This window comes from Macaca fascicularis, chromosome 11, assembly GCF_037993035.2.
Source record: "Macaca fascicularis isolate 582-1 chromosome 11, T2T-MFA8v1.1".
NCBI classification, from domain to species: domain Eukaryota; kingdom Metazoa; phylum Chordata; class Mammalia; order Primates; family Cercopithecidae; genus Macaca; species Macaca fascicularis.
The window spans coordinates 21,105,525-21,122,917 of record NC_088385.1 but is presented as its reverse complement, the minus strand read 5'-3'; the positions used below and the strand labels follow the sequence as shown (position 1 = coordinate 21,122,917).

Genomic DNA, 17,393 nt, shown 5'->3' with positions numbered 1-17,393 from the left:
ACAGGAGAAAGAGATGGTCACCATACACATGAGTAGGAAGAAATTAGCTAAAATTCAACAGATTTTTTAAAGGCCAGGTGTGAGTTAGCATGTCAGTTTGGAATACCAGGAAGCCCAAGACACATGGTGAGTTTACAATCTCCTGCAAGCTTTTTTCCAAGGATGCCTATCAGTTTTTTGGGGAAAATACTGAAAGCCGTGCGGGAAACTGAAGTCATATTCTGTGGTGCAGGTGTGTAGGTAACCAGCTGTTTCTGGGAGACAGTTATGGGGCTCTGTCCACTTCTGTGGATCCTTTTTGCATAAGAAGCAAAACTCTAAGCTGCAAGGGGAGGAGCAGCAAACCCTGTGTTTCCCTGAGCCCAGGCAACAACCCCTTGCTTCTGGAGAAGTAAAAAGCAAAACAGTCTTGTCTCTGGGGGAGAAGTAGGACATAGATGAGAAGCTCCTTTGCTGTTGAAGGAAGAGTAGAAGCAAAAGGACTTTGCTTCTGGGGAAAGTCCAGGAAACTTGTCTTGGGTTCAAGATCTTACCTGGATACCAATTAGAGGTCAGGGACAAGGAGCAATACACTCTCGTTTACTGCGAACGACTAACTGCAGATATAAGGCAGAGTTTGGCCGCCATGTGGAGGAGGGGCAGGAATGCTCCAAGAGTCCTAGTCCTGAGACTCAAGTACACAGAGTCTGCCTAAGGCTGTGATTGGTTCGTTACAACACAGAACTCCCCTTGTCCCCACTGCCAAAATAGGTCTAGCATTGAGTAATAAATAAGCAAGAGTGGAGTACCACTGGGAGAGAGACAACAGCATTTAGAGAGACCTTCTCTTTGGCACAGACAAGCAGGAGCTGTCAAAGCTGAGGATGAAGCAGGATCTTACACGGAGGGAAATGTCATGGTACCACAGGCTCCACTGTAAGCACGGATAATAATAGCTTATCTAATATTTTACGAGGCCAGCATTACCCATACCAAAATCTAACAATATTATATGAAAATAAAAACAAAAACTGATGTCCCTCATAAATATAGATGCAAATATCCTTAAGAAAATATTACTTAATTCGTTAGAAATATATGAAACAGATTATAAATTCTTAGTAAGTATAATTATATCAGTAATAAAAAGATTTTTAAAATTTGAAAAGAATAAAAGAGAAAAGCCATATGTGCATTTGTACATATGCACAAAAAGCATTTGGCAAAACTCATAATCCATTCAAGATATAAGCTCTTAGTAAACCAGATACAGAAGGAAGCTTTTTCAACCCAGTAAAAGATAACTTTTTATATTACAACATAACCTCCAAGTAACTTTACATTTAATGATAAAAGACTGTAACGTTCTCCCTCAAAATAACAAGGCGGCGATTTTACTTCTAGTAAAATCCTATTGGAGGCTCAGCAAGTATTAAATAATAAAGCAAGTAAAAAATAAGAGGGCTATAGAGGAAAAAATAAAATTATTTCCCAGATGACATGACTGTATATGTAGACATCCTAAGGAATCCAAAAAATAATTCTTAGATATAAAAAGTGATTTCAAGAAGACATAGTATATAAGGTCAATATATGAAAGTCGGTTCTATTCCCATGTATTAGTAACAAACAACTGGAAAATAATATAAAAATATTATTTAAAATATTAGACAAGAACATGAAATAACTTTAATAAACTATGCATAATCTCTATGCTAAATTATAAAGCATTGCTGAGTGATTTAATAAACCTGTGTAGATGAAGAACTAGATCAGATTAAATTAAACTCTCATGAATTAGAAAATATAATTTTTTAAAATATCAAGTTTCCTTACATCAATCTGTATATTCAATGCAAGTGTAGCAAAGTACTTAGAATAGCCAAAATTTTTTTAACAAGAATGATTTTGGAGAACTTATATTGCCTGATACCAAGACTTTCCATGAGCATATGGTAATTAAGGCAATGTTGACTGATAGTAGGATAGACATATAGATTTATGAAACAGAATAGGGAGTCTAGAACTAGAACTGTAACTTGAAATGGATCATAGAATTAAAGAACAGCTAAAACTAAAAATAGTATTGAAAAATATAGTATGCAAACGTCTGTAGCAAATCTTTATTAAATATGATAAGAAAGCATAAACTGTAAAGTAAAAATAAACCTGGACTTCACAAAAATTAAAAGCTTCTGCTTTCTGAATGGCATGTAAATGAAATAAACAAGCAAGCGAATAAACGACAACCAGTCACAGACAGGGAGACAATGTTTTCAATACATATGTCCTACACCTCACAATGAACTTTCTTCTGGAACATATTAGAACGATTACAATTGCGGTTAGTCATGTGCAGGAGAGAGTTTACGGTTCCTTGTCCCTGGCCTTTAATTGATATCCAGGTAACGTTCTGGACCCTTACAATTTGATAACAAGAGGATATATAGTTCAACTTTAAAAATAGGCAAAAGATTTGAACAGGCACCTGACAGCAGAAAATATATAAATGAGCAGTAATTCCATGAAAAGTAATTCGGCATCATCAGCCATTGAGGGAATACAGATTAAAAACTGAAGGAAATATTGCCACATAGTCACTAGAATGGCTAAAATTAAAACACTGACAATAACAGGTACTGGTGAGGATGTAGAGCCACAAGAATTCTTACATTGTATATATGATTCCATTTATATAAAAGTCAAGTAAAGGCAAAAGAAAACCAAATTGAGAGCAAATAAATTTTTGGTGTGTGAAATCTGGGATGAGAGGGATTTACTGTAAAGAGGCAGTTGGGCATTTTTTCTTGTAATGGAAATATCTTGTATCTTCATTCCAGTTGTTGTTACATAATTATGTACGTTTTGAAAACTAGTCAAACTGCCCACTTAACATGGGTGCATTTTATTTTACATAAATCAAATTTTAAGAAAAGTGACTTAATAAATAAGATAATTAAAGTGAAAAGTCCCTAAATGGCAGAAGACATTTACAATACACATAACTGTAGGAAGGGTAAATATATAAAGAACTCCCATGAATCTATTTGAAAAATCTACAGAAATGTGGAAATATCAGCAGAAGTTTGAACAGGTAAGTTGTAAAAGAGGGCAGTTGAATACTACATTTTTTAAAAAGGTTAAAGACTCATGAATTTTACGAGTTTAGTATGAATTTTTGAGTCAGAAAAATTAAAGTTGATACAAAGATAGCATTACATATACCTAATGTTGGCAAACATATATAATTTGGACTACACTATAGGTTGGCAGGAAAATGGAGCAACAGGAACTCTCATATATTGTGAAATGGGTAAAACATCATTAGAAAAGTGTTTGGTATTGCCTTGTAAATCTATGTCCCTAGGTAAGTGCTCTAGAAAACCTCTTGATGTTATTTCAAATATACACCAACAAGTAGGATAGATAAATAAATTGAGGTCCAGTCTTTTAATGGAATATTATACGACAATGAAAATGAACTAATAACAACCATATGGAACAAGGTGAATAAATCTCACAAATAATACTGAGTGAAAGATACAGGGCTCAAAAAGTGCATATAGTTTGATTCCATTCATGGAGACCTCAGAAAGAAAATCAATGTCTTATCTTGCTAGTAGATATAAACTTTGGTGATGAAATGATAAAGAAAACCTACAAAATACTTTTCATCAAATAGGACCTTTTACATAGAGGAGAGGAGACATGAAGTGGCAAACAGGTGTATGATATCAAAAATATTTTGTTCCTTAACTTATTGTTTAATAAGAGTGCTTTTCTATTATTATTCTTTAATTGTGTGTTCTTCATGTATTATATAATTTACCACATAAATCACCAGTAGAATGTCAGATCATGTTATTCCTTCCCACAAAACACTCTAGTGTTCTCCATCTCACTAGCAACCCAAATTATGTTGGCTAGTGATTATCTTCTACTTTGAGAATCTACTTTTAATTTTTTTATACTTCTTGAAATCTGAGAGTGTTCTATACATGATAGCTTTGACTTTTAGTAGTTTCAATCTGTGCTTTATTTCTGCTAAGGTCAGTTACAGTTCTGCAATAGTGCTTCATTTTCCTGTGCTCTGATTTTATTGCCTTTATTTCCTTGACTTCTTTTGCAACGTTGCAACTGCTCCTTGTTACCCATTAATTTTGTCTGATTTTATTACACTTTTTTGCTCATTTCTCACCTTTTCTTATGTTCTATTCTGAATGCAAATCAACTTTGTGAAAATTTTCTTCTGGATCCCATACAATCCTCTACTTGAGTGATAGTGATAGAAACGGTAGCAATAATAACAATAAAGAAACACGGGTACTTATCTTTTCTTAAAAACATTTTATCTTCCATCACTATATTATACTAAGAACATTATATCCATTGTTTCATTAATTATTTAAAACATCACTATATTATATTTATTATCCTCACTCTAGCAATGAATCATATAAATCTGAGGAAGGTTGAATACAAAACTTCCGTAGTGGTGGAGGGTTGACTTATAGATTTATCTGACTTTGGAATCTCTGCTCCTAAATTTTGTCTTAGACTACCATTAGGCTTAAATTATGCTTGAAATTGGAACTCTGAAAATCTAACAATAGATTTGCTTGTAGCCAAGAGAGTTTCAGTTTAAAACAAGCTAAATATAAAATCCCTATGTGTCCTCTTTCTTTCTACTCGTATATGGAATTTTCTTTCTCTCTCTAGATGAATACAGTTAGATTTTCGTCTTGAGCAAGTATGAAATAAGTATTATTTTGCCCTCCTCACTGAGTTACTTAAACCTAAACACTAAAGATGTCATATTCTTCTGGTTGTCTACTTGGTGTAGCCTCTGAGTCATGGGCTAGATGGAGAAGGACTTAGGGGTTCTCAGTTATTTTCTGACTAGATAGATGTTTCATGAAGCTAAACCAAGTTTTGAAGCATCAATTGATTTTCTTCAACCCTGGCCCACATAATTTACAATAAATTCAACAATTACTAGATTGTAGTGTAAATTTGTCATTCATGGTAGGGATTTCCTACCATGATCCTGACTGGCATTTTAATAAAGAATTTTGGAGACAACATATTAGAGACTACTAGGAAGAAGTGATTTTAAATCAGAAGTTGATTCTTTCTCCAAGGCTACAATTTGGTTTTATATTGCTTTGCTCTGTGTAGACACCATTGTGTATGTTATTTATGTGGACAGGCTGTCTCTCCAACTAGATCATCAGCAACTTCAGAGTATAGTTTGAACTCCCATTTCTCTTGGTTTCCGTGAGTAAACAGTTTCATAATTCGCATGAAGTAAGCATTCAGTAATACCTTTTGGGCAGGGGGGGATTCTCTTTTTTCCATTCTTGATTTTCCTGAAATTCTTATTGGATTCATATTATTCAATTTCTATGAAATTAAGAATACAGAATGAATTCAAAAATATTCTCTATAGTTCAGGGTTTTAATGGAACAGAAGAGAGGAAAAAATGTCTAGTGAAAAAGCTCTTTGTAAATTACATACAAAACTAGCCATCTGACATAATAACCAGAATGCCTGGCCTAAAATGGGTATCATCTAAAATATGTTGAAATAAGAATTGTGAGGAAAGAAAATATTTGGTACTTTATTCATATTATTCAATAATAATATTCAATAATATTGAATATATTCATATTATTCAATAATGAATGTCTGACCTATTCAGCTGCATGCTTGTTATTTTTTCAAATCATGTGTAATAATCCAAGTTTGGGAGATATGAAAAAAACATTGTTTTTCCAATTGACACTGTTTTGGACAGGATGAAATGCTATTTGATGTACTTGTCAAATAAATAGAAAGCATAAAATTGTGAACTGATAATATCATAGTCTGTCCTCATTTCTAAGATATTTACTATTGATGCTTCATAGGCAAAAATCTCATTTAAAGAGCTCATTGTTTTGATTGAGTTCATCTGGAAAATCGCATACACTGTGACCTATTTAGAAAATAATTTAGCTGTGAGTGATGATTGCTATTTGCCAATGATAATGGAAAGACAGTATTTCTCTGGTATTTTGCCAACTTTTAAGTCATATTAGAAAAATTTACAATAGTCGATCGTTTCTTTCAAACTAGAAATATAGGAGGCTTCATACATAAGTAATAAGATCAAGCTTCTGAATTTGGAAATTAAGAACTGTTATAAATTATCGATAATTTGTGTGTGAAAAAAGACGTCTATGATATGTGAGCAGTGCTGAGACATTTAGACAACTAAAATTCATTCATGAGTAGGTTACCATAACCTCAAAAGTATATCTACACATAGTAAAGAGACAAAAATACTCTAGGAATTAAATCTTAATATATCCTGGTAACCTGGTAAGTCTCACATTCTACATGAGAAAGAATGACTCTCACAAGGCTGAATTAGAAGTAGTAACCATAACATTTTATGAGACTTAAAACAAGCTAATTGTGGATTCTTTTCACATTCCACATTTTAAACTTACAGACTCAGACCAGGCTGGAGTAGGAAAAATAGAATTAGGGTGAGAGGATTACACTTTATGGAGAAACGTAAGTCTTGTATTTGTAATCTCCATGTCTTTAGATATTTATATGGAAGTCACATACAATTTCAGTATCTACATCAATAAACAGAATTTATTATTTTCAGATATATTTAATGTTTATTGATATTACAAATAGTTATTATCTGAGATATGTACCCTTTTATTTATATCAGGAATCAATTATTTAACAGAAAGAAAGAAGTCACTTGTTTAAAAAATGTTCCCTGACTCACAATATTCTGTAATAATATGATGTTTTATCTGTGGAAGGCTAAACCTTCCCTGGAAGAAGAAGCTGTAAGAAATAATCTACCTAATGGAGATCACAGCTTCAGTGCCCAACAGGTGACCAAATTGCCACAGTCTTGTACTGAGTTCACCGCTCCTCTGCCATGCTACCTTCTCTCTTCACTATTAGAGTGAATTGATGTCTCCACGGAGTCAGTCAGCAGCCTGGTAATTTTGAGTTATTCTTGGCACATAGAATGTCACCAAATTATATAAATTGTACATTTTCACTTCTTATGAATCTGTCCCCTCATATCATCCCTATAGTAGAGTGTTTGTCCATGCCCTCATCATCTTTTTGTGCTAATGAAATGTCCTTCTAATCATCCATCAGTCATTCTACTACTCTACCTAATGGCTCCATGTCATAAGTGGACAAAGTAGAAAATCATAAAATTGGCCATAAAAGGTCCATAAGATCCTATGTAATGTGGCCCCTGTCTGCTTCTTTCATCTGATTTTTTTTCCAACCTCTAACATTTGAACAGCCATTTCAAATGTCACAATTTCCTAATCACACCAGGCTGGCTCCTGACTCTTTTCTGTCTCTCTATCTCTCTCTCTCTTTTTTTTCAGACTGAGTCTCGCTCTATCATCAGGCTGGAGTGCAGTGGCCCGATCTCGGCTCACTGCAACCTCCACCTCCCGGGTTGAAGCGATTCTCCTGCCTCAGCCTCCCAAGTAACTGGGATTACAGGCACCCACTACCATGCCCGGCTAATTCTTACATTTTTAGTAGAGACGGGGTTTCACCGTGTTGACCAGGATGGTCTGGTTCTCTTGACCTCGTGATCTGCGTGCCTCTGCCTCCCAAAGTGCCTCTGTTCATGTTGTTCTTTGCTGAAAGTTATCTCTACTCCCCACCTTCCTTCACAATGCCCCTCTCTGGCTGGGAGACACATGCAGTACTCATTTGTCAACATTCAGCTGAAATGGAAAAAACTGACCATTCTTTCTTATGCATCTGTATACATACAGTCTTTCCTCAGCAGCTGTAGCACTTTACTGCATATGCCTTTCTACTCGTCTATTTTTCCAGGTTGAAATGAAAGCCTTTCAAGTGTAGATCCACTGTTTTATTCATTTTTGTCATCTTCAAAATTTGCAGTTTTAGAAAAGTAGTAGGTGCTTTAAAAATGCTTACTGAATTGATGGTTAAAGTAACAAAAATCAATACCTGGGTTTTCAATAGATATTTCAGGTGGAAGTCATATTTTTTGATGACTGTTAAGAGACATTGTCTGGAAAATAAAAAACAGAAACTTTGTTTAAAATTGGATGGGAAAACTTACATTACCTTTAGCATAAACATTTATCACAAATTCTGTTTTGCCCATGATACTATCGTAGGCATGGTATAAAAAGGATTATTGTTGACATAATTTTAAAAACATCTCAGAAGGGTGCCTTATAAAGTTTGTATAACTTGATAGACTACAAACATATTTGAAAGTCTTAGAACTCCAAAGAATTAATGATAAATTAAGCAAACCTCTCAAAGGCTGATCATTATATAAAAGTACTCTTAATTCAAACTAAGTTGCAAAGGGATTCATAAGCAGATAATGGCATATATTAACATCAAGAAATATTAAGTATGCAAAATCTTGTAGATAATTGCATTTGGAATTAATGGCTTATATTTATAATATATGGGGCTGTCTCTGACACCAAACCTCTGCATTTTTCTTTCCTAAGCTTCTCTTATTACTCCAGCTTTATCTATGCTTAGGGAGAAGCCATGCAATTTGAGCAGAAATTCTTCTGAGCTTCGCTGTTCAAAAATTATTTTCCCAAACATTATTGACTTTACCTTCTTATTTGTCTTGAAAACTCCTGACTTAAATTGAATCATAAGTCACACAACTCAAAAACGCAACATGAAAAAATACACCATTATTTTTACAGTAGCTGCATTCTCATTTTTTTTACATTATCACTTTAGTTGAAGTCCCTCTGTCAGTTCAAAGACAAAATGCATAGAATATGTAAAAGACAATGAAAGGGGAGGAAAATAATAACTAAAGATTTGGGCAACGGCAGTGTTTTATATAAAACCTGAAACTACTAGTATCACCAAGAATGCACCCACTTCAGCACTTTGTTTTTGGATATTGTATCTATTTTATAGAAAAAAACTACTAGGAACTAGTGAAGGTGTTCCTTCTAAGAGGAAGTTGAGTCATAAAAGAGAAGAGCTGAAATCAAAGCCCTTGCCATCCAGTGCTTGATTTTTTTTGATGACCCAATACAGCGTTCTGAGGAGGGCAGGCAGGGAAGCGTTGTATCCCCAAAAGTAAAGTTCTACAGTGGCCTTTATAAGGCTGAGAATGTCTCTGTGTTAGATACCCTTTGAGAAAGATAAGGGGGGAAGGGTCAGAACATGATGGAAGTGGAATAAGCACTGACTGAGAGTTAGATACTTGGTTTTAGTCATGGCTATGGGATTAAATATTTGTGTGATGGTTGCCAAGTTTTTGAACTTCTGTTTTTAGTTTCCTTACCACAGAAGAAATAGCGCTGGGAGATGGTATCACCCCAGACTGTAATCCACTGCCCTGGGATTGGAGGGAGGGGTGGAGGCGTAAAGTCTGAAGCTAGGCTGTCCCAGACATGTTTCCTCTACTCCTTGCTACAGCAGAACTTTGCTTTGCCCTGCATTAACCCTCTGGACCCCTGCAACTGCACACTGGCCATCAAATGTCTGCTAGGGGGCAGGCAATGGCAGGGGTAAGACAAAAACAGAATGAAAGCCTCCTTCTCTCACTGTCTTCTCACAGCCTTGGCTTGCCTCTCTGTCCCCAAGGTAGTAGTGACTTAAAACGTGCAACAACCCTCCACCAACCCTTTCAAAATAGTCCTTTGTGTCCCAAGGATTTCCTGCTTTTTGAAAAACTTCTCATATTTGAGGTGTATGTCTGTTTCTCTGCCTTTCTCTCTGTTTCCCCCGCCCCCGGGTAGATTTATTTTGGAAAAAGGAAACTACAGACCTTGTTTATATGTTATACAACAGAAATCTATGGTGGAATCCTGTAATTATCTATAAAACGAAAATTGGTGTTAGATTATGTCTAAAGTCCTTTCTAGTCCTAGCCATTCTATGATTTTATGGAGTGAAGATGGATATTTTTAGGGAGAAAGGTGGCAGAGAAGGGCACATGGAAAAACACAATAGTTTAATGAAAGAAAATATCCTTTGTAAATTTCAGGCAGACCTGATTGTAGCCCTGCCACTGATGACCAGAATGGCCTTAGGAGAGTTATTTAGCCTCTCAGAACTTCAGTTTCTTTAGTTTCGAAACAGCATAATATGTATTATCACAGAGTTTTAGAAAGAATTAGATGAGATAATATACGTAAATATATAATAATAACTTCACAAAATCATTACCCAACATAGTCACTAAAACCAATTTTAGCTCATATTTTTATTTATGTTTTAAACTTAATTTTATTTTATTATTTTTTAAATTAATTAATCAATTTGTTTTTTGAGATGAAGTCTCACTCTGTTGCCCAAGCTGGAGTACAGTGGCGTGATCTTAGCTCACTGCAACCTCCACCTCCTGGGTTTAAGTGATTCTCCTGCCTCAGCCTCCCGAGTAGCTGAGATTACAGCACATGCCACCATGCCTGGCTGATTTTTGTATTTCTAGTAGAGTTAGGTTTCACTATGTCGGCCAGGCTGGTCTTGAACTCTTGACCTTGTGATCCGCCTACCTAGGCCTCCTAAAGTGCTGGGATTACAGGCATGAGCCACTGCGCCTGGCCAATTTTATTTTATTTGAAGTTCCAGGAAACGTGTGCAGGACCTGCAGGTTTGTTACGTAGGTAAACATGTGCAATGGTGGTTTGCTGCACCTATCAACCCATCACCTAGGTATTGATCCCTGCATGCATTAGCTATTTATCTTGATGCTCTCCCTCTCCAACAACTCTGATGGGCCCCAGTGTGTGTTGTTCCCCTCCATGTGTACATGTGTTCTCATTGTTCAGCTCCCACTTATAAGTGAGAATGTGTGGTGTTTTGTTTTCTGTTTCTGTGTTAGTTTGTTGAGGATAATGGCCTCTACCTCCATCTATGTCCTGCAAGAGACATGATCTCATTCCTTTATATGGCTGCATAGTATTCCATGGTGTATATGTGCCATTTCTTTATCCAGTCAATCACTGATGGGCATATGGGTTGATCCCATGTCTTTGCTATTGTAAATTTAGCTCATATGTTATATCAGGCTTTACTTTAGAGATGTATGACCTGTATCTCCCACACTACATTTTCTCCTGGTTCAGCTCACAACAGCCTTAATTGTAGATATACCCAAACTCCCAGTTTAGCTACCTGATAAGTCTGTTCTTCCAAATAATACATGCATACATTTAGATATAAGAATGAAGTAGGATATGTTCACTTGTTTTCACTCGAGTTTTCCAATTTGAATTTACACTCCTCTATTTATGATATACCATTTATTTTCAGGGATTTCAGAAACAAATTAAGTAGGAGATGGTTACCTTCGAAGTATTAAAATTGTTTTACAAAGAGGTTAAGTGACATATGCAAACCCAAAGTCACAAAATGAATCAGGAAAACAAGTCCTTGAAAATGTAATAACCAGCAGCAGAGATTTTTTTTAATGGATGTTAGAATGTTCCGCAAAGTGTTAGCAGCTCTTCAAATATATCTGAACAACTTTGAAGAATGGATAATTATTAACAGAATATGCCTATTAAAAGAACATTAGCTTCCTCAGTCCCAGTGAAAGGACGGTTTTTACAATCAACTGAAAAATATTGAGATTTGACATTTGAGAATTCAATCAGAAAGTAATCTTGCAACAAATATAAAATGTCTTACCTGGATACTTTCCAAATATGCATAAATTCTAGAAGTTGGTTCAGATAAAACTGACTGTGGTCCTCTTCATGCTGTAGACAGCAGAATATATTAATATTTATAGAGTGAATAGAAATGAGTACCAGATAAAAATAGGTCCGTAACTTCCTGCTGCCATTTTCTTCACCTATTTTGATAACCCTCATTCATCACGTTTATATTTTTTCTTAAAGACCTTACAAGACTCTCCTTTACTATATAAGCCTTTTCAAAAGTAAAGCAGAAAGCTTAGTTTTGGTTGAGAATAAGCCTAAAAAACAGTTGAAAAACATCATGGCATCAACCAAGGTCAAACACTAAATTTTCCTACTAAGTAGGAAGGTAGATTTTTAGGCACCACTTCTCCCACATACATGAACTTTTTTTTTTTTTTTTTTCATATTTAGGCCATGCATGCCATGGCAGTGTAAAGCCTGACATTTTGCCAGATGGGGGAGCAGACACATAATCAACTCCTTCATTTTTCAGCTTCACCACATCTTGCTGCTAAAATGTCAGTGTAAGAAAGCTTTCCGTTTCATGAGCACTAAATTATACTAATTAATGACAATTACTGGTAGGCATAAATTCTAGGAGTTAGTTGGCATTTTGTTTTCATCCTATATAAGCATGAACTACTCATCTTAAAAGATCATGCCTATGGCCTGTATGTGTGTGCACACAACACACGTACACACACACTCATACCTTAACTTCTTGACTAGTTTTCCTGCAACAGGGCATTCATGAAAACCCTTTGCAAGTACGCAGAGAATGCAGTATGTCTTATCATAATTGCACTATTTCACCACACAGTGGCATTAAGGTTGAGATCTGAGTGAGTCCCTTAATGTCTGGGGTGTATGTAATCTTGTGTGTCAATAAACACAGTCTATTTTTAAAACTGACTATTAGAGATTCGGACAGTAAACATCAGAAGGAAAACCTTTATATGGCCCAATGTCAAAGGTGAATTAATTTTTATATTGGTGTGTTTTGTGAAGAGGAGGAAGGAAGCTAAGTTAGATGGAAAGAATAAGGTCACTGTTATAAACAATATTTTGACTACATGCTGTGAAAAAGAAACACTATGTAGAATGGCTGAGAAATGAAGATGTGAGTCTAACCTTCTAGAAATTTACATATAGAGTCACTGGGACAGCTAAAATAAAATGTGTGATAGTGACAAGACAACTTTTTTCTGCAACAGAGAAAGCTAAACTGTAGTCATGAAAAGCATAGTAAAAGAAGAGGGAAAACAGAAAGCGAAAAACAGAGTAAAAATAAAAAAGTAAGATTTGAACTGTAATATTTGGCACTTGCCTTCTTTCAGAAGTTAAAACCAAAGCAAGAATATAAAGAATATACTTAATTACATATTTCTAGGAAAGCATAATCATATTCATTTAAAAACCAATTTATTTGGTTTCCAGAAATATTTTCAGTATTTGCCTTAGTACCTTTTACTAGAAATTTTTTTTAAGTTTAAATACCTCCATAGGCTGGAGGAAAAATAACTTCGTAAGGTACATGTATTGGAAACATTTTTTTGTTAAATTATTAACAGATCTTGAAGAAAAACAAAAGCTGGAGGAAAATTCCTGTAATGGTCCATGAAAGATAGTGTGAATTTAACTTTTCCCTAAAGCTGAAGCCATACCTTGGCCTTAAGGAAAAAGGAAAAAGTTAAAATTTTTTTTTCTCATACAAAAATCTATTGCTGTAAATGTTCTGTGAATGTTCCCCTGAGCTATAAGAAAATCTTGATTTTATGATTAATATCTACAATGTTGGCAATATTTTTGATCAAATTTGAGATAGATAAAAAAGGAAACAAATTTTAAAATATTAAGTTTTTCATAGCTAATCAAGGTAGCAGATTTAAAATTTTGAAACCTTGGATGATTTCTAAAGATCATCAACCTGCTTTTTATTATTTATTTATTTATTTATTTTTTCGAGATGGAGTCTTGCTGTCACTCAGGCCGGAGTGCCAATGCGTGATCTTGGCTCACTGCAACCTCCGCCTCCAGAGTTCAAGCAATTCTTGTGCCTCAGCATCCTGAGTAGCTGGGATTATAGATGCACAACACCAGGTCCAGCTATTTTTTGTAAAGATGGGGTTTCACTATGTTGGCCAGGGTGGTCTCGAACTTCTGATCTCAGGTGATCTGCCCGCCTTGGCCTCCCAAAGTGCTGGGATTAGAGGCCTAAGCCACTGCTCCTGGCCTGGTTTTTTTTTTTTTTTTTTTTTTAGAACAACTTTCTTGTTCTCTTGAAATGTGGATTAAATTATTCTATTTCAGTATAATATTATCAAGTTTAAAATAAAAATATTATCTAAGATGAATTGAGCTTTGCACAATTAGAAAGCTCTAAAGTATCCACTGCAAGGCAATGGTATCAATAAACTTAATATAATGATGATAGTCATATTCCTAGTATTATGTGAAAAAGAATACTATCAAGACAATTTTACAGTTTTATTAGAAAGATTATAATTGTTCATAAATGTTTTACTTACAGCTGAAATCCTGAAAATTACAGAGAATTTTGACACCACTATAAAAAATAAAACTGAGAGAACATTTGCTATCTCCTTATGATGTATATATAAAATTAAAAATACAAATCAAGGGTTACTTATTTTAAATAGGGCAATTCAGAAAATTTTAAATGGGGCAATTCAAATAATGAAGATGAGACACAAGTTGATAAAACTGTTTCAGTTATATTAAGTTAATCAATAAATCATATATGTCTTAGAAATAAAATTTTATAAAACTTACCTCAAAACCAAACCAATTATCAGTTTATTTTTATTTTCTTGTTACATATAGAAATTTCAATTAAGACTAAAATTTATCGTGCTTATGGGCATGAAAACTTACAAGAAAAATTGTGATATATTAAAATTGTTGATATATCAACAAAAGTCATGATACTGCAGTATATACACTATTTTGACATAACACAAAAATATCCATCTCTCTCAATATTTGCAACATCATAAGTAAATTTCTAAATGTTTTAATGCAAATTAATGTTAATAATGTTTTAGAATTTTTAATTGTAAAGGACCAAAATAGCACACAGTGAAACATCCAATTTTATGACATCAATAGCTAATACTTAGGTAGTCATACTAGGTGCAGGCACTGACTTAAGCTCTTTGTTTATATTTTGTTGTGGGAAGCCAGGGACCCCAAATGGAGGGACTGGCTGAAGCCACGACAGAAGAACATAAATTGTGAAGATTTCATGGACATTTATTAGGTCCCCAAATTAATACTTTTATAATTTCTTACGCCTGTCTTTACTGCAATCTCTGAACATAAATTGTGAAGATTTCATGGACACATCACTTCCCCAATCAACACCCTTGTGATATCCTGTGTCTGTCTTTAATCTCTTAATCCCATCATCTTCCTAAGCTGAGGAGGATGTATGTCACCTCAGGACCCTGTGATGATTGCGTTAACTGCACAAATTGTTTGTAGAGCATGTGTGTTTGAACAATATGAAATCTGGGCACCTTGGAAAAAGAACAGGATAACAGCAATGTTCAGGGAACAAGGGAGATAACCTTAAACACTGACTGCCGGTGAGCCGGGCGGAACAGAGCCATATTTCTCTTCTTTCAAAAGTAAATAGGAGAAATATCGCTGAATTCTTTTTCTCAGCAAGGAACATCCCTGAGACAGAGAATGGCCCCTGAGGGTAGGCCTCTGAAATGGCTGCTGTCTTTTATGGTCAAAGATGAAGGGATGAAATAAGCCCTGGTCTCCTGTAGCGCTCCCAGGCTTATTAGGATGAGGAAATTCCTGCCTAATAAATTTTGGTCAGACCGGTTGTCTGCTCTCAAACCCTGTCTCCTGATAAGATGTTATCAATGACAATGCGTGCCGAAACTTCATTAGCAATTTTAATTTCGCCCCGTCCTGTAGTCCTGTGATCTCGCCCTGCCTCCATTTGCTTTGTGATATTTCATTACCTTGTGAAGCATGTGACCTCTGTGACCCACACCCTATTCGTACACTCCCTCCCCTTTTGAAAATTGATAATAAAAACTTGCTGGTTTTACGACTCAGGGAGCATCACGGAACCAGCCGACATGTGATGTCTCCCCTGGACACCCAGCTTTAAAATCTCTCTCTTTTGTACTCTTTCCCTTTATTTTCAGAGCAGCCAACACTTAGGGAAATAGAAAAGAACCCATGTTTAATATTGGGGGTGGGGTTTCCCCCGATACTTTATTTCCCCCGATAATATTTCTCAATTGAGTTCTCATAATAACTACATTAGGTAAGAACTATCATTATTCACATTTTTAGATGAAGAAATTCAGGTATAGAGAATTTAACAATTTGCCTAAAAGTGAACATTTGAAATTGAGCAATATGAAACCAGAATTTTTGCTTTTTTATAGAAGGCTAAATGAGCAAATTTAATATTCCTCATTTCTAAAGATCAGAGCTAGGCTTGTGTGCTCCAGGATTTAGACAGAAAAGCAAGTACCATCACTAGTCCCTCTTATTCATCTGCATTAGGTGCTTCTCTCAACTTTTAGAGCTGGCTATATATTCTTTCAGAGCACATACCTCTACATGACTTCATTGTATACACTTGTTTATTGTCTGTCTCTCAACTAGGATGTGAACTCTACATTCTAGAAAAGGCAAGTACTATGAATGGCATGTAACAAGTTTTATTTGTTAAATGAATCAATTGTTATTAGGTTGTATATACTGTATAAAGTACTTATCCCAGTTCCTGGAAGTAAATCCTTAAAGTTTTAATAAAATATAATAATCTTCCCCTTTGAAATGCAATGCAAAAAAAAAAAAAAAAAAAATCCTGAAAGAATCAAGACTTGGACCAGGTGCGGTGGCTTACGCCTGTAATCCCAGCACTTTGTGGGGCTGAGGCAGGTGGATCACGAGGTCAGGAGTTTGAGACCAGCCTAATCAACATGGTGAAACCCATCTCTACGAAAAATACAAAAATTAGCCAGGCATGGTGGCATGTGCCTGTAATCCCAGCTACTCAGGAGGCTGAGGCAGGCGAATTGCTTGAACCCAAGAGGCAAAGGTTGCAGTGAGCCAACATCATGCCACTGCACTCCAGCCTGGGCAACAGAGCGAGACCCCATCTCAAAAAAAAAAAAAAATCAAGACTTAGAGAGATGGAGATACAGAATGCCTTTTTCATATTCTGCATGGAAGTTACCATTGCTTTCTAATTGGAAATTGGTGCCATTTGCATCCCCGGAACCCCTGAGGGCTGAGATCTTATTGATATTGCTCACTACTCTACCTACACATTAGTATAGGGCCTAATAGACAGCAGTTACATAGCAAATACTTATTGCATGAATGGAGGATATACAAATATATAAATATATTTGCCATCAGGTGTATTATCCATTTTATTATTTTATATATATATATATATATATATATATATATTTTTTTTTTTTTTTTTTTTTTTTTTGAGACAGAGTCTAGCTCTGTCACCCAGGCTGGAGTGCAGTGGCGCAATCTCGGCTCACTGCAACCTCCGCCTCCCCGGTTCAAGTATTATCCATTTTAAACAACAGCATCAATATTAGCAAAAGTTCTGGATAAGAAAAGGCATTTATACTTTTTGCCTATGAGTTGTTGAATTATCCAAGAATTGGTGATATTTATTA

General features: G+C 35.2%; 1 protein-coding gene across 6 annotated transcripts in view; it reads right to left on the bottom strand.

The window, feature by feature from the left end:
- Nucleotides 1-17,393, bottom strand: part of PIK3C2G (phosphatidylinositol-4-phosphate 3-kinase catalytic subunit type 2 gamma) — a 422,558-nt gene that overhangs the window by 329,864 nt on the left and 75,301 nt on the right. For all 6 annotated transcript variants that reach the window (XM_005570265.5, XM_074005892.1, XM_005570267.5 and 3 more), the window contains 2 exons: nt 11,684-11,754; nt 8,003-8,066 (listed from right to left, as the gene is read on the bottom strand). In XM_005570265.5, coding sequence (XP_005570322.3) covers nt 8,003-8,066; nt 11,684-11,754 — 135 coding nt within the window. The remainder of the gene's footprint in view (nt 1-8,002; nt 8,067-11,683; nt 11,755-17,393) is intronic.